Source organism: Pteropus medius, unplaced genomic scaffold (assembly GCF_902729225.1).
Source record: "Pteropus medius unplaced genomic scaffold, Ma_sr-lr_union100, whole genome shotgun sequence".
Classification (NCBI taxonomy): Eukaryota; Metazoa; Chordata; class Mammalia; order Chiroptera; family Pteropodidae; genus Pteropus; species Pteropus medius.
In genome coordinates, this window is record NW_024355205.1 from 30,247,287 (window position 1) to 30,264,974 (window position 17,688).

General features: G+C 32.7%; 1 protein-coding gene and 1 pseudogene across 3 annotated transcripts in view; both read right to left on the reverse strand.

Annotated features, from left to right (window-relative positions):
* Positions 1-17,688, reverse strand: part of SCAF4 (SR-related CTD associated factor 4) — a 57,520-nt gene that overhangs the window by 32,015 nt on the left and 7,817 nt on the right. For all 3 annotated transcript variants that reach the window (XM_039857905.1, XM_039857906.1, XM_039857904.1), the window contains exons 2-7: positions 5,281-5,364; positions 4,345-4,389; positions 2,676-2,837; positions 1,514-1,649; positions 1,034-1,173; positions 260-436 (exon numbers count right to left, since the gene is read on the reverse strand). In XM_039857905.1, the coding sequence (XP_039713839.1) occupies positions 260-436; positions 1,034-1,173; positions 1,514-1,649; positions 2,676-2,837; positions 4,345-4,389; positions 5,281-5,364 (744 nt within the window). The remainder of the gene's footprint in view (positions 1-259; positions 437-1,033; positions 1,174-1,513; positions 1,650-2,675; positions 2,838-4,344; positions 4,390-5,280; positions 5,365-17,688) is intronic.
* On the reverse strand, positions 7,159-7,277 carry LOC120598945 (uncharacterized; annotated as a pseudogene).

The following is a 17,688-nucleotide window of genomic DNA, read 5'->3' on the forward strand; positions in this document are numbered from 1 at the left end:
GTTATCTCCAAGTATGGGGATTAAGAGTGAATGTTCTCCTGTTTACTTTTCTACTTTTGCTGAAAAATTTTGCGATGTGTATGTATTATATTTAAAACCAGAAAAAAAAAATAACCAATGTTTTGCTGTCAAGGAGGGAAATCCCTCAAACCACAATACAACAAATGAAAAATCAACACAGAAGCTAGAAAAGGGCTAACTTCCACATTCCAAGTTGAGTGATATAAACAGGGGGGTGGGTTATTTATGAGAAGCATACCTTGTCAAATGCAGTTTTTTGTTCAGGTGGGGGGAAAGCAGCTTTTTGTTCAGGTGGTTGTGCAGGAGCTGTCTTTAACTGAGCTGTGATAGCCTGAACCTGAGCCATCACGGCATTGTCAATGGCAGGAGACTGTGGTTTTGGAGGCTGCTGAAAAGTCTGAAGGATCTGCTGAAGCTTAAAGAATGGGAAAACTGATAAACCACATAACGAAGTATATAACAAACAAACAAAAAACCTTAAAGGTGACTAAAAAAGCACAGGTAGAGAGTAAACTAGAAAAAGAATAAACATTTTAGTAATTGTCAGGTTTGTCGTGAATACATCTATTGGGGATATAATGAGTGTCACTTAAAAGTTAAAATGTACGCTGATGACCCCAATGGTAGAAAATAATGGCCACAAAGAAGAGAAAATACACTGAATTGTGAACAACGTAAACATGTTTTCTAAAAAATGCAAAAATCATCTCCAACCCATTTAATTTTGAAATCAGTCAGAAACGGTAGAGTTGTGATCAACAATACTGGTCACTTAGCAGATCAGAAGTTCCCTTCAAAAGGGTACTACTCTTTGTTCTCAGCGTGCTGTTCCCTTGTTTTTCACCTGTCCACATTTTCCCGTTATCCCTATGCCATTACTTTCCTAGTCAAGGCTTTTCTAGCTGAAAGAAATATTTCCTCCCCTAAAGGTACTCATTAATTAGGAATAGAAAGAAAGAAATGACAATAGTACCAAACTGCAAATGATTTAATATGTAGATGAGTAGTTTACCTGTTGACCTTGAGTTGACTGAAACAGTTGGGCCACAGCAGCAAAAGCATCAGAGCTAGGCAACTGTGGTACAGTTGGTACAGAGTTTGTAGTGGCTTGTGGGAGTTCAGAAGAAACTTTAACTGGAGGTGGAGGTGAACCTAAAAATGAAAAGGTCATTAAGGCCTAAGAAAACTTTAACCTAACAAAATTTCCTTTTTAAATTCCACTAAGCTTCTTTACTAAAATAACATTCCATTCAGTTTAAGACGCACTAAAAATACAGATTGTGGTACTACAGTCTATACTATAACAAGTACTAGAAGAGCATTTTTTATTAGAAATAAGAATTATGGAAAGAAAACCATACCTTCCTCTATGTAAACTCAAGTTTCCTTCTTATGGAAAAATTCCACGAATATAAATAGACTCTAAACTTTTTATATACAAAAAAAAAAAAATCATACCATTTTCTAAGCTCTCAGATACACTTGACCATACCTTCATTATTAGTAACATTTTCTGCCACTGGGGCAGCATTACTGGTTCCTGCTGCCATGTCCAAAAGAGGTTGAATAATTTCAATTTTGAATACTCCATTTTTCTGCCAAAGGTTCAGCACACGAACTATTTTACTCTGTTATATGTGAGAAAACATGAATATACAATAAATATTTGCATAAATAATTTATTATATCTCTTACAAAAAAAAAAAAAGAGAGAGAAAAACAACCCTAGGCTAATTTTTTCTTACCATGTCTGTTTTCTAAACAGGAAAACAAAAGGTATCATTAGAATCACAATCTGATTAGACTACTCTAACCAACCTTTCTTTAAAAGTTTAATCTAGAAACAGAAGGAAAAGAATGAAACAAGAAAGGAATATAACCTAGAGAATCAAAACGATGTATTCAAATAATAAATTTAATAAACTTTTCATTATGTTTTACTTATGGTTAAAAGAAACTATTGCTGACCAAGAAAACCCAGTTTATCTTATAAAAGTGAAGAATTTCTTTAGGATGATTATATTAGTTAAAATATTTAATAAACTGGCCAGTAATTGATAGGTAAGTTACTTTGTAGACCAGTTAATATGAAGGAGATCCAGAGAAGATGTGTTATTTGGGTTAAAACTTTATCTCCTATTCAAGGAATGATGATCTTCATGTCTCCATTCTCCATTCTTCATTCTTCTGAGTAGGTTTACCAATATATTTCTCTCACCCACTGGAGTCTATACACAGTAAAACCAGCTATCTTGATGAGTTAAATACTGCAGTCTGATTGGCAATGAATACCACTTACGCTCTCACATCTCTACATACTAGGTAAAGCCATCAATTATTGGTCCCTTCCTACCAGAATAAGCAACCATCTGAGATGCCTTTCTCTGCTACAAGTAAATCTTAACAACAACGTCTTCCTGAAAGCAAGATAGTGCTCCTTTCATATTCCAACAGTACAACATTCCTGAAGGATTTTACAAGAAGATAAATATGAGGTGACCACTACAGAAAAAACTGGCTTTTATTTCAGGTTTAGATTATCTTTCTAGTAATACAGTAGGTTTCAAATATCTAAAATATATTTAAATAGATTAAAATGAATATAAAAATAAAAACAAGAATGTAAGTTCTAATTTAAAAATTATTAACTATACCTTATCTTCAGATGGACAAAGATATAAATATTGGAATGTGGCAGTTATGTTTTTAGAGAATCTTGGCCCAAAAACATCTTTATCAGTTCCAAACTGATGACGAGACTGTCGCACAATTGAGTCGATTACATATAATCCTGGAACTTTGTATTCTGGTTTACACTACAAAAATAAAGAAGTAAAAGTCAATATAAGAGAAGTCAAATCACAATTTGACACCTATTCATCTCACTTTTATGAAACCCTGTATATCCAATGACAGTTTCTACTTAGAACCACTTGAATGTCTAGCTCTTTTATTAGCTAGCCTGTCGAATTTCCCACAGGTCTATAAAGAAATACCATTCTCTCGATATTTCAGACCCCCCAGTATTTTACTTTTCTCTGATCCCTCTCCCTCCTCACACACAATTTCCCAAAATCAACATTACTTTATCAATCCCTAAGTCACTTCCACACAAATCCATTTGATAGTCTCTACTCCAATTCCTCCTGCTCAAAACAATAAATTTTATCTTTTAAAAGTATGAAAAGGGTAATTTTAACAACATACCAATCTTAATTCTGTTAAAATACAGTATCAGAGAATCAAAAAACAGTAAAAGGAGAGGTCATTTTTGGCCTATGAAATTGTAAGATAAAAATAAAAAAGAAACACACACCTACATACATTCAGGTGTTATAATCTTTATAGATGATGATTTAGCAACAAAAGCAAAGCTGTATTTGATCCAACAATTCTATATCTAAAAATTTATCCTAAGAGAAACAATTATTATGCATCTAATTTTTTCCATAGGCCAGCCAATGAAGTGAAATGTCCAACGACAGGGAACTGACTAATTGTGGAAACAATCATGAAATGAAATACTTGCAGATGTTTACGATAAATTCAGTGGGGAAAGCAGGTCATTAATCAGTATGTCTCCATTTTTCTTTTAAAAATGTACATGCACATAATAAAAAAATGAGTAGATCCAAATGTAAATATGTGCAATGATGTGGAGTTGTAGCATACAGGAAATTTTATTTTTCCGTTTTACTTATTTGTACTTTGATTTGCTACTATAAAAACCTCTATGACCATTTAGAGCTGTTGAAACTCTAACTCCTGTATCTTAGCCAGTATTCAAAGGCCATGGATCAGAGATGCTTCCATACATATTAGTATGTACTACATGGGGGAGAAGACAGATGTCTAAGTCTCTGTTCTTATTCCTCTATTGAGACATACATGCTAATCACAGTTATAAATCAACACATTACAACTGGAGAACTGAAAATGGCTCAATTATGATAGGAGCTGGAAAAAGTTGGAAAAACTTTATAAAGTGATATCATTTGAAATACTCCAAGATGAGTTCGATGTCAACAGAGTGAATGGGGCAGAGGAGACACATTAGGCTCAGGGAAGAGTCCTGCCCAGTAGATGAGAAACTGCTAAGTGCCTACCTCCATAGTAAGTACTCGATCTTAAAAAGAAAAACACACACACACACACACACACACACACACACCCCCAAAAAAACCCTCTAGAGATTAAAAAGAATCTCCAGTGACAACATCTTTGTATAGCGGCTTTACAAGCAAGCATCCAAATTACAATTTACAAAGTAAATTACAAATACTGAACATAACGAAATGAGTTAATAATAAAATGGATAGTTACCTTTTTGATGAATTTTTCTACTATTTGAACTACATGCTTATAAAGCTGAAAAGAATTAAAAGAAAATTACTGTAGTTTCCATATTTCTGCATTTCCTATAATTAACAAATACGTACAACCTTGAAATTTGCACAATTTGAATAATTCTCAAGATAATATTGAATAAACCATGAGAAATCTACAGTCAACAACTAAAAAAAAACCTTTCAAACAGAAAGAAATTAATTAAAACAAAAACTACAAAAATCCTCCCAAAGAGGTCTTTTTCTTAGATTTTTAATCAATAAACCTTCATAAAACAGTGTACCGGGCAATTTTATGAGACGGATAACAATGGAATTGGAACTAACTTATGCAGTTTCTACCGTGAGTCACTTATTTAGGTTCAATCTTGGGTATGAAATTTAATTTCATGGGGCCCAAGTTGTTGTTTGTTTTTAAAATAAAAATGAAGCTAATACTCAGCTGATTTATGACAAGAATTAAACGAAATAAAGAAAAAAAATTGCCATTCTACCTCTACTTCTGGGAGTTCAAATTTTTTAGCAACATAAAAACAAAAGATAACTGTGAGGGTAATGGATGTGTTAATTAGCTTGATTGTGGTAATCACTTCACAATGTATACATGTTATCGAATCAGGTTTTACATATTGTTAAATATATACAATTTTTATTTGTTAATTATACCTCAATAAAGCTGGAGAAAAATATACAGAGAAAATACTAATAATAAGAAAAAGGGGAAAAAAACCTGGTTTTGAAGTAATGTTAAAATGCAAATGCGCCATACTGTATTACCATGTACTTTCAGCAAAATCTGGTTCGTGTTCTTTGGTTCAGGCCTGAACTAATTCACAGATGAAATCTCATGTTTAATATCATTTTCAAAATTTCAAAAAATTTTTCAAATTAAATATATTTATTTTATTCTTACCTTAATGGCTTTGATAGCAGCTTTTGTGATAAGAATCATCTTGGCTCGAGAGATGGGAGGTTTCATATCCATAAGTGAAAAGAGCTTAAAAAACAAGCAAGCAAAATCAATTTTAAGTTAAAGGTAAAATTAGAGATCAATTCTCCAGTTCTACAAAGATATCTGAAAAAATAATGAACTTTAGTACCTGAAAAAATAATGAACTTTAGGAACTAAGTTAAAAATGTACCTGAAAAAATAATGAACTTTAGGAACTAAGTTAAAAATGTTGGCAAGTAAAGAAAAATCAAGAGCTTTCCTACATACCTGTACCACCCACCACTTAGCAAATACAACGGGGTAAAACCATATTAAAAATAGCAAAAAAAAAAAAGGTAAAAAAATTAAGAAATTTAAAAAACCTGTAACAAAATATTACAGAACTTAACCGAAGAACTCAAAAATGATTTGAATGGAAACGAACACACCATTTTCCTGGACTGCAAAAGGCAACAGTGTGACTCAATATTTAATGTAATTTTAATCTAAACTTCACTAAAATTTTGGAGAATTTAAATAATTCTAAGGTTCATTTGGAGAAACACATGTATTAAATCAAACAAAAAATTAAATATGTCATTATAAAGCTGGAATTCACAATTTCTTGATTTAGTCAGGAATGACACCAAGTTGAACAAATCACACAACAGTATATCTAACACTTAGGAGCTCCTGTGAGAGTTTAAATCCAACCAATGCATAATGAGAGCCCACAGAGGGTGATAAAGATCTAACTTCTTAAATTCTTGTTACTGTTTTATTTAATCATAGGTACATACTTACCTGGGACTTCTAAAAGGATATTTTGAAATAAATTTCAGGGCTTCCTGAGCATCATCTACCTTATATGAGTCATATTTCTATTTCTTTCCAATTAATGTTAATATTTCAAATATGGAATCCCTAAGACGTAGAATACTACTAAGAGGCTAGCCTAAAGAACAAGTCTCTTTTCTCAGAGTAAATGGCCCTACCTAGCAACACATCCTAAAAATTTTCACAGCTTTCCAAAAACTACAGACACAATGGGACTACAGATAACAGTAACAGTAATTTTAGAAAAAAGTATAGAATGCTAGATATAATCAATATAAAAACCAGATACTGTTTAAGCAGAAAGAATTTTCCATAAATAACATTCACATACAGAAAAGAAAATAAGATATTAACACAGGAATTCATTTTTTAAAAAGGGAATAACTCTTTATTTTACGTATCCATGTAATAAAAATTCTCCTTGAGAATAAATGCTAATTAAAAAACTAGGAGATAATTTTTGAAATTGTAACCAATGAGAAATTAAAAAGCAATTTAAAATTGTTCAACCAAATACAATTAGAATATCAATACTGCATGAAATATACAACATACATTTATAAAAGGTATATTTCAGCCATTTAAATGTTATAAAATTCATTAAGACAGCTGTTTATTACTGTTCTATTTCCTTCTCTGTACCTTAAAGCAGAGAATGTAAAAAAGTTTATATATGGATCATAAGAATGAACAATAAAGAGAATTCCCTCTCTGCCATTAAAAGCTTAGAAAATCATATTTTAATGAAGCCTAAGCCAGAGCTAACATTCAATGTCCCAAACAGCACTTCTTGATTATTTCAGCAGTAAGCAACTTGTTATATAAAGAACTGCCAACTGAGTACACAAGAAAGTCCAGACCAGGCACCTTCTGATAAAGCATCCCACATAGTCTATATATTTAAACCATTTTATTTTATATTTTATTTTTTTAGGCGCGGCAACTCTTGGTTGACCTCACAGATTGCAAGGACCTTGTCAGCTTACAGTTCCTTATTTTTTTATATTTTTATACTTCTTTTTACATCTACAGCACCTGGTTTTCCTAGGTGGTCTCCCATCCAAGTACTATCCAGGCCTGACCCTGCTTAGCTTCCGAGATCAGACGAGATTGGGCTTGTTCAGGGTAGCATGGCCACAGACCATATTTTATTTTAAAAATTAAAATACTATATTATAGAGCGGTATACCCATTCATTCATGCAAAAGACCAGCAAGAGAACCTTCAAATGCTATCATCTAAAATACAGAGAAAGGGTGTTATTATATTCCATAAGGAAAAGATGACTTGGGAAGAGAGGAGAGAACCAACATTTGAGTGCCTGCTATGTGTAAGAATTAAGTTTGGTGGTGTGTTATTTAATTTAATTATATCGACAAACATAACTTCTGTTACAGCTGTTTTGGATGATGTCCAGGGAATAGGTCTCAACTAAAATTTGTTGATTTGAAAGCTCACAATCTCTGATAGCATACTCATACCCTTACACATGTTGCTTACTGACTAAATACATGAGACCATTAACTAAGATGGGGAGTGCAGACAAACATCAACCAGGCACGTGTGCCTGTGTATACACTGTATTGATTCAGGGATGATAATGAAACATATTGCATTTAATTTGGGATGCCTACTGAATATCCAGGAATATGGATCTTGAACACATAAGAGAGATCTAGGCTAGAAACTGAAAGGTCACAGAATCAAAGCCATGAAGATGGGTGAGAAGGAACTTGTATTAAAAAGGAAGCCAAGAACATGTACCTAGCTAGGGTACACATCAACAATTCCATTGTGGTATAGAGCAGGGTACTGCACAAATGAACACCACCACGACAACTGCCAAAAATGAAAGGCATTTGGCATGTCAAATGCTATCACGATGCAACCCAATCCTTGTTCATTCAGTTTGACAAGTAGGTGGCTGAAGTGATATCAGTTTCTGAAAGTGAATCCAAGTCCACCAAGTTAAGCAGTAAGTGGCAGGTGAGGAAGCAGAAATAAGATAGTGGATCATTTTTCATTCACTGAACAAATATCTGAGGGGCTTAGTAAGTGACTTACCAAGCAAGCTCAGTGTTCGGCACATTCGGCACATAAAAAGGAGACCTCGGTCATCCTTTGATGCTTTACAGATGACCATCCTTAAATACCTCTTACTTATTAGCATTATAAGGCATCAATCACATTTCTTTTTAGATGCCCTTTCATTTACCAATGCCTTTTTAAATCTTAAAGTTGTAAATTTGTATTTGATATAATTTATAAAGAAAAACACTACAGACAGTTACAGAAGTTTCAAAACTGGAGATTTCATTGACTTCTTCAAGGCACAAATTCATCAAACAAGTCCCCTAATATTTAGATCAATGTCTTCATTAGAAAGAGAGATCCAGAAATTGTGCTAAAATTAATATACTTTACAGTAACAATGACAATGACACTTCCATTTTTACAGATGAGAACACTGAGGCACAGAAGTTCAAGAATCTGCTCAAAGTAATAAAGCTAATTAATAGTAAGTTCAATCTGTGGTTTACCATTTCCCAAAGTTTGAATTCTTTCCACTAAGTACCTAACAAGGAGATTACTTAATAATATAATACTTTAGCATAGAGGAATAATGCAGATATTAAAGATAAAGACTAAGACTACATACTCAGGTAAAAAAAAAAATGCATGTAGACCCAAGTGAGAAAGTAATACTGAAGTATAATTGTTATGAGGGACTGGACTCAAAGATTTTTTAATAACAAAAAAATAAGTGGCATGGAGGTAAAGTGATATATCCAGCCAAGCAACGAAATAAGAAAATATACTGATTCCTTACTGGAATTTAGAGCAACATTGCAATCAATACTTTTAAATAAAAATAATTTTGTCATGGCCACCTATGTTGGCTAAAGAATCTCTCGAAAGTATACAACCTCGTTCGTGGTGAGCTAAGATTTAGATTATAAAGTCTACAGCCTGAACATGCCCGATCTCATCTGATCTCGGAAGCTAAGTACGGTTGGGCCTGGTAAGTACTTGGATGGAAGACCATCTAGGAATACCAGGTGCTGTAGGCATTTTTAAAAAATAAATAAAATTAAATAAAAAAAAAAAGTAAGATTTAGTTACTGAATTTTCAAAAACAATAAATTCCTGTTAGGGTAACCATCAGAACACAGGCTCAATAATCAATTCAGAGAAATCCTGGCTCTACTGCTTGCTAGCTATGAGAAACTTTTCATCTGTAAAATGAGGTAACAGTTCCTACTTAGAGAAGTTTAAGAATTAATTCAAACAATATATATAAAAGCACTTAATGCAGAAATTTGCAGAGAGTAAGTGTGCAACAGATGTTAGCTGTTACTACTACAACGCTTAATTTTGTTGGGAAAAAAAAAAAAGAATCCCAGAGATAATCCAAAGCAGTGTTTTCAAATTGTGGGTTGAGATATACTAGTAGATCATGAAAATAAACTTAGTGGGTGTGACAGATCTTTATAGTGAAAGAGAGTCAAAAAAAAAAAAAAAAATCTGTATATTTATAGAACAGCCCTGCACACAGCAAGGGTTAAGTACTGTTTGGTACTTAATCTCCCACTTTTGTGTGTGGGTATGTAAATACGAGCATCTGAGTCTCAATGTAAAATTGTAACTCTTACTGTGAGGGCCATGGTAAAAAAATATATGTATGAAAGGCAATGACTTAGAAAAATTCTTTTGTTTTAGAAATGAGGAAAATAAAATCTAAACTGTTGGTCATCTTTCAAAAGTGGGTAGAGTTCTTAAACCATTAATACATTTTTTGTGAAATGTATGAAAAAAAAAGTTGTGGAAAAAGCAGCATAGCCAAATCAGAAAAAAAAGTTCATATTTTTCAATGAAGTTTATAATACACATAGAAGAATATACAGAGTAGAAATAGGAGTAAAGATAATTAGGCTCTAGTCGTTTCTGACCAACATCCAATCTCAGCCAACATACCTTAAGAAAAAAACCCACCAGCTTTATACATAAAGACGAAACTTCATATAATTCCAACAAACTCTACTAATGACAAAAAAGACATGTGGTATTCTGGAGCAAGTCAGATAGACCTAGTTTTGAAACTTGGTCCTGCCATGTAGATCATTCTGGACAAACTGCTCAACTTCTGTAAAGCCACAGTGTCCTCCTATGTAAAAAAGAGTATTGTTATCTACTTCACAGATAACAATGAGAAATAAATTAGTCTATGCACAGAGAATGACTAGTTATCACCTACGACAGAACAAATGCTCAATAAATGTCACTAGGTGCTGTATTCTCCCTACAATTAATGTCGTCCGTCAATGAAAACAAATGTGTCAAAACCACCAGAGAAAACCATGCAATTCTGATAGAGAATAGCAGCAGCAGTACAAGACCCTCTTAGAAGACCTAAGCATAGTAGTAAAAATATTTGTCAGCAAAAGACATGAGTTTGACTTTTTGCTGTCACTAATTGAATGACTATGAGAATATCTAAATATGAACACTGTCTTTCTGCATGACATATAGAAGTCTGATATACAAAGTATTCTAAAAACTATGAAGAATCATTCATCACGACCCCTTATATCAACAAATAAAGTTTCAAAAGAAGATAAGGAATGAGAATATTTGGCCTGTGGCACCTATAGCATTCATAGTGTTTGGGGTTAGTCAAACTAATATGATACTTTGCTATTTACTGATGGTATAAACTTTGAGCGGTTTAGTTTACCTTTCTAAACTTCGACTTTTTTTTAAGTTGAAAAGGGGGATTAACAGTACTCACTTCACATCATAAGGTTGTTAGGATTAAATGAGATACTGTATATAAATCTTTTAGCCCATACTACTTATCATTAAGTGGCTCAGTAAATGGAACTATACAGTTCCCTGGGAATCTTTACACACATACTGAGTTTAACTTTTTGCTATGGGTTATATTTTTTCTGTATTACACCTACTACCCAAATGCTGTGTTTAGAGAAATCTTCCCTATAGTGAAAATGTAGTCATTTCAAAGACTTTTAAAGCTGTATAGCATCTTAGTACCTACACTAATACACCAAATTCATAACCACTTTTACAATATCCCTGGCAGATTCCAGCTAGTCACCCAGGCTTAATAACTCATAACTAATTAGCTTCAATGGTGAAAGCCGTCTTCTTCGTACTGACCTCAAATCTCCCTTCTGATACCTTCTCTCTCCTGTTCCAGTCCTGCCTCTAGAACACAGAATAGTGATCTCTCTCTCTCTCTCTCATACAATAAAATATTTAAAGATAACTAAGCATGTTTCCCTCTCACTTATCTTCTTCAACTATCTGCCAAATGATGTTTTCTAGATCTGACTGTCCTGGCTAATTCCTTTTAAGTATATCCCCAAATGGACAGGGTCCAAATGTATTCCTGTGTTAATGGAATCCAGCGTTACTTACTGTCTTTTGTGTTAGTGTCCTGTTTCCTCATTAACACATTACAACACACTTAGTAGCTTAAAACAACAGGAATTTATCACCTTACAGTTCTGGAGGTCAGACTCTCACTAGTCTAAAATCAAGATGTTGGCAGAACTGCATTCCTTTTGGAGACTGAAATCTGTTTCTTGCCTTTTCCAGCTTCTAGAGGGTGCCTACATTCCTTTGGCTCATGGCCTCTTCCTCCATCTTCAAAGCCAGCAGTGTAGCATCTTCTCTGCTTCCTGACCTCTGCTCCTATTGTCATATCACATTCTCTGACTCTCCTGTCTCTCTCCTGTAAGATAAGATCCTTTGGACTCATCTGCATAATGCAGGATAACTAATCCATCTCCAGGATCCTTAACCACATCTGCAAAGTCTCTTTTGCCATGTAAGGTAACAAACATATTCACAAGTACTGGGATTCAGACCATGGACATCTGGGAGAGGAAGAGTCTATCTATTTATTTATTTTTAAGTGCTTAATTCATTGTTAACATCTATATTTAACAGAAACTCTCAGACTGTTTTCAATGGACTTTCTATCAAAACTAGTTCATATTGACTTTATGTTGGCTTCTGACAGTCTTTTCAATCTACTTAGGCAGTCTAGAAATCATTTCTACTATTCGATTTAGTAGCTATTCCGATCTGCCTGTAATTTCACAAACCTGCTTTATATGCCTTCCTCCAACTCAATGGCTTTTTAAAAATTAAAAGGAGAACCTACTTGTAGGATGACTTTATCTGACATTACTTCAACACTGCCACTCAGCAAAAATTCACTTAACTATATACTCTCATCCTGCCTATATTTGTCTAATGTAGTCATGATGGAATCATGACAGGTATCTTTCTATTTGTTTTATAGTCAAAACACTTTACAAAAAGAAAGAAGTTTACTCTGGTCTGTTATAAATTCTGAGTAAGCCTGTTCTAGCTCCTAGTGACTAGTCATTTCTAGAAATTCGTAAAAGAAACAGAACTGGTAGAGATAAAAGTTATTGGCATCAAGCTTAAGATTTCTGGAATACGCCTGTTCTTATTTTTTGAAATTGAGTTGTCAAAGCAATGAAAAGAATTAAGACTACAATCTAATATTTTTAACCATTTATATCCCTCAAACATTTCCGTTCAGAATCTCTTTCAATGATATATTTACAACTACCCTTTCCCTCTAAACTTTAAAAAATTTGCTTTTCTTGAATTTATTTTACAAATTATACTGATTATACCCAGTATTCTTTCCTTAATTATTATAACCTCAAAGATGACACATTTTGCCTTAAGCTTGTTATTTAACTGCAAAATTTAATTAAAAAAAAAAAAAAAGTATAAATGCTTCCAAAAAGAAATTATGTATACCCAGAGTGACAGGCTGGTACTCAAACATCAAAGTGTTTAATTCTAGTCTTTCCTCCTCTTTTGTCCAACTGACTCAATATATCAGACATACTGGCTTTAACCAAATCAACAGTCCAACATAACTTTAATGTCTATTTAGTAACATATAAATACTTTATAAAAGTACACATTAAATTTAAACAAAAGGTAATCAGGAAAAAAACTTTTAATATCATTTTTTCTGCGAAGATGTTTTATCCATCTAATTATAGCCTAAAGACAATTCCATGAATTACTTACTACTAGAATAATTAGTTAAGTTAGTTTATATTTTACAGTCCCTTCTTACCTGGTATTTCATTTTATGCCCTTACATACACTTTATCAAAGGTTTGTTTAAGCTAATACTTTCTTTTTTTCTTAAATATATTGAGATGACATTGGTTAATAACATTATGTAAGTTGCAAGTGTACAGATCTATATCATTTGTGTATCGCATTGTGTGCTCACCACCCAAAGTCTAGTTTCCGTCACCATATATTTGACCCCTTTTACCTTCTTCATTTTCCCTCCAACCCCCTTTCCTCTGGTAACCGCCATATTGTTGTCTATGTCTGAGTCTGTTTTGATAAAGATGTTTTATATATACACAATGGAATACTACTCAGCCATAAGAAAAGATGAAATTTTGCCATCTGTGACAACATGAATGGATCTCGAGAGTATCATACTAAACAAATTAAGTCAGAAGGAAAAGAACAAAAACCATAAATTTTATTCATTTGTGGGATATAAAATGGAAGGCAACAAACAGGCTAATACTTTCTTAATACTGAAAAATTAATGTGATAACGGATGCAGGTTAGGGGCTGCAAACCAACCACGTGTTAAATTTAAGTACCACTATGCCATTCTGCTTGAAAGCAGACTATTGTGTATACAGCGAAATTGAAAAACATACAGGAGAGTAATCTGATTAACAAAGGAAACCCTAATAGTTAATAAACATAAAAAAGTTCAACCTTGCCAATAATCAAAGAAGTACAAATTAAAATAATGAGATAATTCTTCAATTATCAAACTAGCCTTAGTACAGATCAGCATAAAGCAAAGACAGGCACTCTGCTGATAAGACTTAATTTCAGAGGGAAATTTAAAGCTATATATCAAGAAGTAAAAAAAGTCCAAATCTTTTAAACTAACAATTTCATTTCTAAAAATTTATTTAAAACAATTATCAGATGTTCTCAAATTTTCCTTGATGACTATTTTAAAATTAGAAAACAATTTCACATTATTAAAAACAATCTGATAACCATATAAAAATTTCTAAATACAAGCGAGGGGGGAGGGGGGATTGAAATAGTCTAAAATGTTAATGATATCTGGTGGGATATTTTCTTCATTTTCTAATTTACACTTACCTAACTTGCATTAATTTTAAATTAAAAAAATTAAAATTCATTGTATTTAAAAATAAAAAACTAATTTGTTTCTGAGACACAAGAGTGCATTTCTTCAACTGATTATAATATATAAAATTGTCATCAAATACAACTTCTCCATGGAGTAAATCTTGTTTTTAAAGTTAACAGTTATGTTAAATCAATGGCTTATGAATCTTCACTGACTTTTCAAAATTACTGAAAAAATTTTTAAAAATAAATTTAAAAATTTGCCCCTTTAAATCTTTCAGTTATTATAATAACTAAAGCCCTTATGGATTCAAACCCCAAATTTGAGAAATCACTGTCTTAAACACACTTTTTGTTAACATCCATGCATTAAAGAAAACATCTTTTTAACTAATGACACATAATTTACTCCCATGTAAATTATACTTACTTTCCGTAGAATCAAATTCTTTAAAACCCAAATGTTTAACCATCTTTCCACTTGCTTAGAGGGAGGTAATGGAGACAAGACATTAATACAAAATATTCCTAAGATGATGCAAATTTACAAGGCTTTTTACAAAACAGACACTTAAGTGTAAATATACAGTTAATACTAAATATGAAACCACCTTTGAGCTAACTTTTATTTCTATGTGCATTAAAAAAATTAAGAAAATAGGATACATTAATACAGCAAAAAGGCAGCTTAAACTTCATCTACAGTACTTCCCACATTTTAATTATATCACCAAGTTCTGTTACCATTTGCTGCGAGCAGAACTAATTTTTTAAACAGTTAATTTCTGATGATATACTCTACAAAGTATGCCTTAATTTATTCTTCATTTAAGACTAACTCCCTACAATTTCTAAGGGTCTACTTTTCACATGTATTTTTCACTTTAGAACCGAGGCGGCCTCACTCAGCAGGGCTTTAAACTGTGTGGTTCCAGCTTGCCACAACAGATCATTTTCTATTCCTCACCTCCATTTTGGTTCACTGAACTACAATCAAATCCTCAACTCCTTCCTTTTTACTTGCTCAAGAAATAAGCCAAGAGGTGATTTTAGAAAATGTCAAATGATTTTTATCCATGCTATTGCTCTACTCTACTGCACTGATGCCAGATTTCAAAATCACTATTACCATACCTCACCAGTGAACTTTGTGTACCCCCAAAGTTGGCTATAAAACGTTTTGTGAATTAAAGATTTCTTCCTAGACTTCAACGGAAGAAATAAAAATTGGTTCCAAGATATAAAATTATTTGATTAGAAGAAAAAAAATTATCCTGTACTTTATATATTTTATTTATGCTCAGTTATTTCGACAAAGTTGTAAAGACTGGATCTATGCACAAGCATGAGACAAAAATTGAAAATGTTAGCATTTATAAAATCCCTAATCGATTTAAAATTTTAATTGTGAATATAAATTAGTAAAAGAAATATAAATGCCTAAAAACATTTTAAGTTTTAAACACGGATTGTATCTTTTCCATTACTATGGATGACTTAAAAACCCACCAAAATTTGTTATTCTTAAAACTGTGACAAATCCTTCCCTAGTATACATAACAGCCATGCTTCAAACGACAAAAGTTTAGTGAGCCCTCTCACTTCATAAACAATCCAACAGACAAAAGATCAGCTGCTCAGAAACTTCAGAGCAGCCATGTGGGGCAGTGGACTGGCCTGAGATAAATCTCAGAACTGACATTTCTACACTGTGTCACCTTGGAAAATTCACACCACCTTTCCAGTTTCCTTACTTTTAAAATGGAAAGAACGAAAAGACATACCCAAAACACCTAACCTATTAGCTGGTATCTGGTTGGTATATAATAAGCAAATGCAGAATTCTTTTCCTGTCCTTCCCTTGAACTGTCCCCACTGGATCTTAAAATAGCATTTAAAAATGAAAGATATCCTCTGAACAAATTCAGGATTCAGGATCAACAAAATAATTTACAGAGTCATTCAATGGCCACTACATATTGTTTCAACCTGACAGACAATCAGATCAAGCAACAAAACAATGAAAATGGTTTTGTACTTTTCTTTAAACAGTATATATCCATTAGCAGTCACTCCCTATTTTCCACTGCCCCAACCAATCATCTGCTTTCTGTCTCTATGGATTTGCCTATTTTGAGCATTTCATATACTTTTTAGAAACCTAACTTCATAAAATATGCACTTACATTTATTAAATAATGGTTGAACGTATCTCAAACTGAACCCCAAACTTCACTGTCCTTTCTAAAATGATTTATCATTCAGCATTTCTTAATTAAGGTGAACTAAATGATATAGAGCCATTAAAGTTTAAAGAATATTTTGTTTCCTAAGGGCTTAAGAGGCGTATTACTGTAAATTTCCATAGTTTCCTTTAAGCAGGAAGTATAATAACTCTACTTTAGCTAAAATTCAGCTCTGACAAAGAGGAGGAAATAAAGTGGAATACTCATGATAAAGTGCACAAAGACACACTGAAGCTATTGCAAAGGGAGATTACTGACCACAGATTGGTAAACTATTGTTTTCAAAGGTAACAGCATACCTAGAGTGGGGGCAATGGGAGAAGTCCACTCAGGGGCAAGGCAATAAGTGGGTGAATTGTCTCTAAAGCATCTAAAAGCAATAATAAAACTGACTGACAATCATTTTATTATCACCAAATACTGGCAATTCTAAATAATATCAAAGATATAAAATATATCTTTCCCCTAAAATATTCTGTCGACTAGGACTCTGTACTCTAAGTTTTAATTATACTTCTGTGGTTACTGTTAAGTTCTAACAATATATAACTATTGAATCTGTACATTTTTATTATGTGTTCTTTAATAAGCAATCTATTCTAAGTGCAAGTTCAATTAGGAAACTCTCCAATTAAGTGATCAGTGACCAAAACATGCACATTTGCTACACCTGTTCATTTGGAGTTACTACAAAGAGACAACCTGCACTCTCCTTATGCTAAGTTTGTGTCTCCAATCATCCTGTGGTAAATACAAACATATATTCCTGTGTTTAAACAGTACAGTCAACATATAACTGTGTGAAATTCTTCTTGCCTGAAATATTCCTTTTTTTCTGGTATAAATATGTACGAACAGCCAGAATCAGCTTGGAACAAAGGTATAGTGGAACACAAAGCTTAAAGGTTCATGAATAAAAATTAGAGAATGCTATTACTATGCAACAAAATGTAAGGAAGATGACATTCACAAATAATTTCAAAAATGTTTACCAAATTTAACAAAAACCTATACTGAATTTTTGGATGAAAATATTTTAGCGAATTTTTCTTGACTGAGGAGACATTTGAAAGTCACTAGAATCAAT